At 39.7% G+C, this 8,743-nt stretch overlaps 1 protein-coding gene across 4 annotated transcripts; it reads right to left on the bottom strand.

Moving 5' to 3' along the window:
- Positions 1-1,177: 1,177 nt before the first annotated feature.
- Positions 1,178-7,733, bottom strand: LOC119724854 (CMP-N-acetylneuraminate-beta-galactosamide-alpha-2,3-sialyltransferase 1-like). Of its 4 annotated transcripts, none has more exons than XM_038196129.1 (7): positions 7,626-7,733; positions 5,981-6,314; positions 5,663-5,853; positions 4,713-4,892; positions 4,239-4,284; positions 3,361-3,480; positions 1,178-3,200 (listed from the first exon to the last, which is right to left on the bottom strand). In XM_038196129.1, the coding sequence occupies exons 1-7, from the start codon at positions 7,628-7,630 to the stop codon at positions 3,015-3,017; spliced, it is 1,062 nt and encodes a 353-aa protein (XP_038052057.1). In that variant the 5' UTR covers positions 7,631-7,733; the 3' UTR covers positions 1,178-3,014. The 4 variants fall into 4 exon arrangements, with proteins under 4 accessions (XP_038052057.1, XP_038052056.1, XP_038052055.1 ...); XM_038196128.1 differs by having other exon boundaries at positions 5,981-6,329; XM_038196127.1 differs by having other exon boundaries at positions 5,981-6,363.
- Positions 7,734-8,743: the final 1,010 nt, after the last annotated feature.

The following is an 8,743-nucleotide window of genomic DNA, read 5'->3' on the forward strand; positions in this document are numbered from 1 at the left end:
TCAAACACTTGACTTTTTCCGATAGGTTTTCCTTGGTCAATTAAAAGAGCTTTCCGTGAATTTTTTAAATGCTGCATTGGACATTTCCAGGGGAAAATATAATTCCGGAACTTTTTAAGAAAATTTTGTGTATAATGGGATATTATCAGACATATTCTCCTTTGAACTGCAAAATATTAATTTTGTATTTTTCAGACATGTTTTGAAATATAGGGTGGATGGCCTTCTCAAACTTGCCTTATATGACTAAATTGTATCTTTTTGAAATAAAGATCATGTAACATTGAAATTAAAGCCGCCAGTAAGACTGATAGAGTTTATGTATTTAAATACAAGTACATGTCGTCCTTTTATTTGTGTTATGAAAACCTTACCACAGTCATTGGGCAGATATGGTTGGAAAACGATCACGGTGTTCCAATTTTTCGACACTGTTAAAGGGAATGTACAACATTTGCTTTTGCTGCAATTTTCAGAAAAAAATGGATTTGGAGGATTAGTATGTTATAGCAAATATTGTTAAAATCACTTGTTTCACGTTTTGGGCTTGTGTATAGATGCAGGAAAACCAAGAAAACCAATCATGTTCTTCTAGTCTGGTTCCCTGACCCCACTTTTAAGATTAAACGGAGAAATGTAAAGACTTTGCGGAATTGTAAGGTCAAAGAATCACTCTAGCAGGCTTGTACCCCCTTCACAGGTGTGTAATCAATTGCAAAGAAAGTGCGGAATAACTGAATATGAAAAAGTAGGAGCAGTTTTTGAAAAAAAGCTAGTTTTCTCCAACGCTGGTTGGCCGACCAGCATTGGAAAAAATACAATTTTTCTCGAAAATGTCAGCACACCAGGAGCCACGATTTTACAAGATGCTTTAGACTGTCATTCCCTAACAATCCAGTAAGGTATTTCGTGAAAAATGTGATCATTTCGTATTGTGATGTTTGCAAATGTTGTATCTTCCCTTTAAACTATTTGCTGGGATGCCGTTGTTAAATATAAAATATCAGGTATTTTCTTCCAGTGTGCTTTTTAGTTAATATGGGCTTGTTAACAACAACCCATGTATTTTTACATAGAGTCATTTTGGAGGATTTTGCAGGATTAAGGTTACAAACTACAAAAATGTCTAGGAAGTTAGGGTTGAACACAAGAATCACATGAAATAGAACAAAGGAAATTTAAAAAAAGATTACATTTTCACTTTATTTCTGAAAGAATCAAATTAATTATAATTGTTGGATCATTCAAAGTATACAAAATCAACCAAGTTTACCAATGTTTAATAAATGTACATATACAAAGGTTTTATTAATTCAAAACAACATTTTTTTGTGGTTTTAATCAAAATCAATAATGTACCACAGACATGCCTGCTGTAAAATTGATATTGCAAACCAAATTTATTGATTAATTTATGCGTGGATTTTTACCATAATATTTTCTGTTGCCCATTGCATTTACTTTTGTTTCGGTTTTTTTTTGTTGTTTTTTAATACTGTAAGGCTGTTTTCAGGTGTCATATTATTTTTGAGTTGCTAAAATAGGATATGTAAATAAAAAAGCTAAAGCATTGTGTTGCTGAACTGGGCATTATGGGGCTTAAACAAATGTTTATTGCTTTTTGGTGGAAATAACGCCTACAAGGATGCATAATTTTAAAATAAAACAAATTTACAGAAAAAATGTTCCTCCATTTTTTTCTCATTTCAATTTTGTTTTAATAAAACCCATTAAAGTTAACCTCTGAAAGTACCCAAAAAATCACAAACATATTTTTGTGATATACATGTATTCACCTTTAAACCAATGTTATGTAAACATTTTGTTATGCAAATTTTTCAAATTTACAGGTATTGTGTTACTGACAATATTTGTACAACTTTTTTCTAATATACACTCCATTTGTATAAGGTTTGGCTAAGGCACTATGTGCTTGATATTTTCAAAAGAATTTTTATTAATTTCAATTTCACAATCAAGTTATTTAAAATAAAAGAAATATTGCGCATCAAACCTGATCACTATCATAATGGCAAAAAGTCAAAATAAAGTTGCTATATTTTCTCCTCGTACCCCTTAGCTGATGATCAGTGTACACGATTTAAAAGGAAACACACAGCATTATGGGTAATCATGATCAATGCACATACACTATAAATATGCCACACACAAGAGTTGAACACAGGTTACCGGTGAAACAAAATCTGTCCAATGACAGCTCAAGGAAATTAACCATCACAATGCCCACACATTAGGTGGTGGGTACCAGTGAACCTTTAACTTGTCTTTGTTGCTACACAACAGTGCCCTCAGTTGTTCACACTTGGAGAATTGAGAGTTCCACTGATGTGAAAACCAGGGGCAAGTTTTGGTGCTGTGACCGTAAACATGTTTCTGGTTCGCGGCCGTTTCGGCGCTTCGGTTACACTGAAATGACGCCATTGTTTCGACCAACAACTTATGTTTCAAGATGGCGGAAAGGTGAACAAGCTTAGCAGACAATGTTACTTTTTACCATAAATGGGGTTTAAATAGTGGGTTTTTACCTTCAATTTGTACGAAAGTTGATACAGAATATGAGGCCTACTCTTTTTAGAACTTTAGGGAAACGCTATAAAAAAAACTCCCACTTTTGCTTTGAATGTTAATGTTAATCATGTCCAGTCGCCGCGTGATTTTTTTTGGGTTGTGTGCAGTCACGTAGGCAGTAACATGACGTCATGAACAATTTTCCGGTCAGTCGTTTTCGCGGTGCACAGGAAACATGTTTCAGGTCACGGCTGTGACGTCAGAAACATGTTCCAGTTCAAGGGCCGCCAAAACGTGCTCCAGTCCTCGGGCTGTGTTGCTAGGCAACAGCGCCCTCTGTTGATCACACAGAGAAATAAGGAGGCAGTCTGATTCCCAAACCAAAAGATTCTGACTATTTCAGATGTAGAATTGTCAGGTCAGGGAACCAGACTATTAAAATGGTACACAAATAAATTTTTTTCCCATAATTATACGGCAAATTTTTATCGAACTCCCCTGTGAATCTTGACCTTTCCTTCCTCATTCCATTTCTCAAGAATAGTCTCTTCCACCGAGTGTTTGTGAGGCGAAAGGAAGAACTTATAAATTAAGTTCCAGGGTCCTGCGTCCGGTTCCCAGTAGTGGTCCCACGCACCGTAGGACGAGGCGCCAAAACCAAATATGTTCACCTGCAAATGATGAAGTTGGATTGTGAAAATTTCTTTAAAAGATAAAACGGTCCTCTGTAGTAGGTTTGTGTGCTTAGTCTATGGAAGAGTGCTATACTACAGGGACAAAGCATTGTCCTCGAGAGTATGGTAAAACAAGAGTGTGTGGCCTTTGACTCACCTCATCGCAAATGTGGAAAGCAAACAGAATCATAAGAAACCCCGTTGACGGCCATCGCTCCTCCGACCCTATCCAGCTGAATTTACCCTGGAACATCAACGCTGGGTTGTAGATCTGGATCTGAAAAAAAATGCATTCCAAAAAAACTCAATTTTTTTCACAGTAATTGAAGACGTATGCACTACTAAGCAGGATTTTTTTTTTTTCTAAAAAGCTAAAGGAAAGTATTGAGCAATGAGTGCCTATGAACTACATGAGAAGCAACCCAACATTGAAATTTCTCATTGTTAATTAAAGGTAATATACAACATCTGCAAAAAACAAAACTACCAAATTATTATGAAATACCTTACTCGACCGTAAGGGAATAGTCCAAAGCATCCTGTGAAATTATGGCACCTGGTGTGCTGTCACGTATAGAAAAGGGGAATTTTTGTATCAATTTCCAATAATGGTCAGCCGACCATCGTTGAAAAAAAGGACCTTTTTCAAATACTGCCCCAATTTACCAAATTTGGTTAAATCCACATTTTGTTTGTAATTGGTCACACATCTGTGAACGGGTGCAAGCCAGCTAGTCTTGTCTCCTGACCGACCATTCCCCAACGTCTATAAATCTCTCCATTTTGTCTAAAGAAGCATCAGGGAACCAGACTACAAGAACAACATTTTTTTCTTGGTTTTTCAGCGTCTATGAACACAAAACTTTAAACCGGCCAGTGTAACAATATTTGCTATAAAATACTGACCCCCAAATCCATCCGTTTCTGAAAATTACCGCAAAAGCAAATGTTATATATTACATTTAAGCCCGGACCATTTGCAATGGGGACCAATTTTACAAAGCACACCAAGAGTACTGAATTATATATGCTCACCTTTGACCTTTCAGCTTCAATAAAGCGTGGCACTGGGGAGTAGGTCCTTAAAAAAAAAAACCCAACAATTAAAAAGTGGAAAGATGTATAATTTAACTGTTTTTAGATAAGTCTAGCGAACTGTGTAAAAAGGTTTGTTGCCAACTTTTACTACCAATCCAAAACACTATACAAAGTTGTTCCTGTTTTTTTTTTTTAAACAGTTCAGTTTTTCTTCAGAATACAGGTTATCAATGCACAAAATTAACAGCAACAACCGAAGACAAAATACACCAGTGTCCAACCTAGGCATTGTGGAAATCAAATGTTCAACATCCTTTTTTTTATTCTCAAAACTATTTCCACTAACATTTCAGAGTTGTGCTAACACTAGGTATGTCTTTACGAATGTGGTTCGGGGGGGGGGGGGGGGGGGCAATGACTTTCTTAGAGTAGGGGGGGAGGTAACATTGGGGGGAAAAAGGTAATACTGACCACTTGATAGTTCCATTTGTCAAAGCGCTAATCAGCCAGTCGATATCTTTGGCTCCGAACGGCACTAGGACAAAATGGGCTCCCTTCTGTACCTCGGTATAGGTGACCGGGTAGGCTAGACGATGCGTTTCCCTGGTTCCCACATCTTCCTCATAGCCTTTGATGGGTGCGTAGTTGACCCTTCAATGAGGACAATAAATACATCTCTTCATCCTGAATTACTTGGTATTTTTGCTAGGAATCTTCCTGGATCCTTCAAAATCCTCCACTTTGTAAGAACCCACTGGCACACTCTTTGTACTATCAAGTTTCAAGAGGCAAAGCTCCATGTAAAGTAACACAGGGTGAGTAAAAAAAAACGAGACCCAAATGGCAGGACCAATTTTTGAATAAGTTTTGCCTGTAGAACTTTCAAAATCTAGGATATGAAAGCCCAATCAATGAGCTTTCTTTCAGTACAAGAATCATTCAAATCACTCATGTTCTGTTTAACACAAACACCATTTTAAAGTTCTGTCCACGGATCACAAAAAAAGGTAAGTGCTCTTTCAGCAAAACAAAAAACAAGTCATATGCATCCCTATGAGAATTGTTTTCGTTTTGCTGAAAGAACACTAATTTTTGTGTGATCGGTGAACAGCACTTTAAAACAGTGTTTGTGTGCAAAATTCTGTAACTTGAAAAGTACTTGAGTGATTTGAACGAATCTTGTACTAAAAGAAAGCTTAATGAATGGGTTTGCATATCCTAGATTTTGAAAGTGCTACAGGCAAAACTTCATTCAAAAATTAGTCCTGCCATTTGGGTTTCGTGTTCTTGACTCACCCTGTAGTGGCCAGGTTCTAACTTCCTCAATCCTAAAAAATCCTAGAAAACATTCTGGTGGATTTTTCGGTATTGAGGAATGTACAATCAGAAGAAGGGGGTGTGAACTGTTGTAGATACTTTACCTGATAATTCTGTGATGGGAATCAATGAGTTTTCCATATTTGGAGTTTCTGAGGTTCCCCGAGTTGCCGACCACGGCGCAGCGCACACAGCGTTCAAGGTTCCGCCGCGGGTACGGGTCAGCTTCGGGAATGAGTTTGAAGAGGGATTTCAGAAGCGCTGGGATGTCACGATTGCCATCTTCATGAATCGACTGAGAAAGAAAGTACAAAAACAACTTCACTTTTTAAACCAAAACGAAATATGTAAAAACACTGCATTGAAGTAAAATACTTGTTTGTTTACTGAAATTTTAATTAACAATTCGAGACTTAACTCACCAACCACCAGTCTCGGACTTCTTTAGTCAACTCTCTATTCCGTCCTGTCCAGAGAGGGGGTATGGTCTCATTGTAGCGCTTGTCGAACCAGGGCGACGCCCCTCTCTGCCACGCCCTCTTGCAGGTCTTGGCCCCTCCCAGTAAATCCCCCTCCTCTTCGACCACTTTGAGCGGCTGTAACCGTCTCAGTTCCTCTTGGACATTGTCCCGGTTTGGATGTGGTCGGTCCTCGAAAGTGTTACTGAGGATGATGCCGATTTTTCTCCGGTTCATGTAGACGACCAACACGAGAATGGCCAGGGCGAATGTAGCCAGCGGTCTGTAGTATCTGGCTCTGAAAAATGTCCGTCTGAATGACATACTGATGACATCTGAATGGCATACTGATGACAACATTGATGGCAAAACGTTTAGCGTGGTGTTTGTGACGAACAATGTAGTTGTACGTATGCCAACTCTGTGTACTCCTAGAACTATGAGGCTCCGCGTGAGCGGAGCCTCATAGATGTAGAAGCCCGGAAAATTGTCTGCAGCACAAAACACTAATAAAGTACAAAAACGTCCATCAAAATGCAGACATTTCACACAGAACCGCTGCACAGTTTGCCCCTATTCTCCGTATTTTACCTCTTGACATACTCACGTATCTTGGGCACAACTAACATAGGTGGATTCTGTCGGTTTTTAGGCCAAAATGATGAAAAATATGCCCTTTCCGCACTGAGCCAACCGAACACTTGAAACGTGCACGCATATGATCGAGCGATGATTTTCGGTTCGCTCGGAGCGCGCCGCGGGGGGTACGGTACATGCACTTGTACGCATGCACATACTATCATTTCGCCTTGTACCGTACCCCCCGCGGCGCGCTCCGAGCGAACCAAAAATCATCGCTCGATCATATGCGTGCACGTTTCAAGTGTTCGGTTGGCTCAGTGCGGAAAGGGCATATTTTTCATCATTTTGGCCTAAAAACCGACAGAATCCACTTATGTTAGTTGTGCCCAAGATACGTGAGTATGTCAAGAGGTAAAATACGGAGAATAGGGGCAAACTGTGCAGCGGTTCTGTGTGAAATGTCTGCATTTTGATGGACGTTTTTGTACTTTATTAGTGTTTTGTGCTGCAGACAATTTTCCGGGCTTCTACATCTATGAGGCTCCGCTCACGCGGAGCCTCATAGTTCTAGGAGTAAACTCTGTGTAGACCCGTGAACGTGGCTTGTAAACTACAACGCCACGTTCATGGGTCTAATTATAGCTCTGTGATGATCAGATGATCATGATGATAGCCTACTTTTTTTGATACTTGTCTTTAATCTTTATGTCACATGTATGATTATAGTTATACTATTTATAGCCTACTTAATTAGATGGATCTTTAATGTTCAAAATTACGTACTTTTGGGAATGGAGGAATAAGCATAACTATGCATATGTTGATATTTACATGCAAAATATGCTAGAACACCGCCAACCGTAGTCTAATTGAGATACCCCCATCCTCTCACCGCCCCGCCCCGCCCCTTCCCCCGGCTGACCATTTCTATTTCTCGACAGTCAACTTTCAAGTTGTTCTCTCCTCACCCCAAACCCTGACAAGAAATCGCCGATCCCAGCCTAGGGCTAACATAAAAGTGACTTACCTCATGATTTCTAGATCGATCCACTTACATTATCCTCCCCATACCCACTCGCAAGTCGAAGAAATTGCACTTTGCAGCCGCCGCCGTTGATCGTGTACGTACGGTACAGTAAATGGGCATGGGGTACCGACTATTATGCAGCTCCAGTGTCATAACACCGTTAATCGTCTGGGAGTAATACTTCTTTTATCAACCGGTGAGTCATTCAATATTGTCCCCTTATCATTTTGTTGGTTTGTAGAGTGTTCTAGATAATAGTGTCCGTCGCTAAAATATAATTTGTGACTTGTCATCACCCACTAAAATCTTGTCACCAAAATCTTGAAAACAATATGTGATTATTTTTTTAAAATCACATCGGGGAGAATTCCGTTACTTTCGTATCAGAGTGAAGGTACGGCATATTTTACCTGGAGGGTATTTCTAGAATTAGGTGGTCGGTAAATGGAATACTCATAGGCGTAGCCAGCTGCGAGGGGGGGGGGATTTACCTCCCCCAATTTTGTAAAAAGTGCCCTTTATTTCAACAAGACTGCCCCTTTTTTTCTGAAAAAGTGCCCTTTTTCTGATCAAGTTCTCTTTTTAAATAGAAGTCCGGTGCATTTTATTTTTATTTGGGGCATGTATCGCCCGGAAAGGCAACATATATTGTCCATTAGCGTGCATAATAATCGTCGGTTTTGAACAGTGCCCCCATCGACAGATGGTCCCCCCCCCCCCCCGCATTGTTGCCCCCTCGCCCCAAACCCTGACAAGAAATCGCCGAAAGGCAACATATATTGTCCGTTAGCGTGCATAATAATCGTCGGTTTTGAACAGTGCCCCCATCGACAGATGGTCCCCCCCCCCCCACCACTATTTGATTTTACGGAGGCCAAGTGTCCAGAGAAAAACGTGTCTACATTTCAGCACGGATGTATTAGTTTTTAAAAAAATGTACCCCCAATAAAAATGACCGCACTACGCCCACTGATGCCCCCTACCCCCTTCCCCCACCCCCGGAATAAAAAATCTGCCACGATCGATCGAACGAACTTTTCAAGGTATGGATGGACAATAGTGATATGATAATACCCAGTCTATACAGGCGGTGTAAGTGACCAACATTAAGTTGTCAT

The sequence above is a fragment of the Patiria miniata genome, unplaced genomic scaffold (assembly GCF_015706575.1).
Source record: "Patiria miniata isolate m_02_andy unplaced genomic scaffold, ASM1570657v1 HiC_scaffold_18, whole genome shotgun sequence".
Taxonomy (NCBI): domain Eukaryota; kingdom Metazoa; phylum Echinodermata; class Asteroidea; order Valvatida; family Asterinidae; genus Patiria; species Patiria miniata.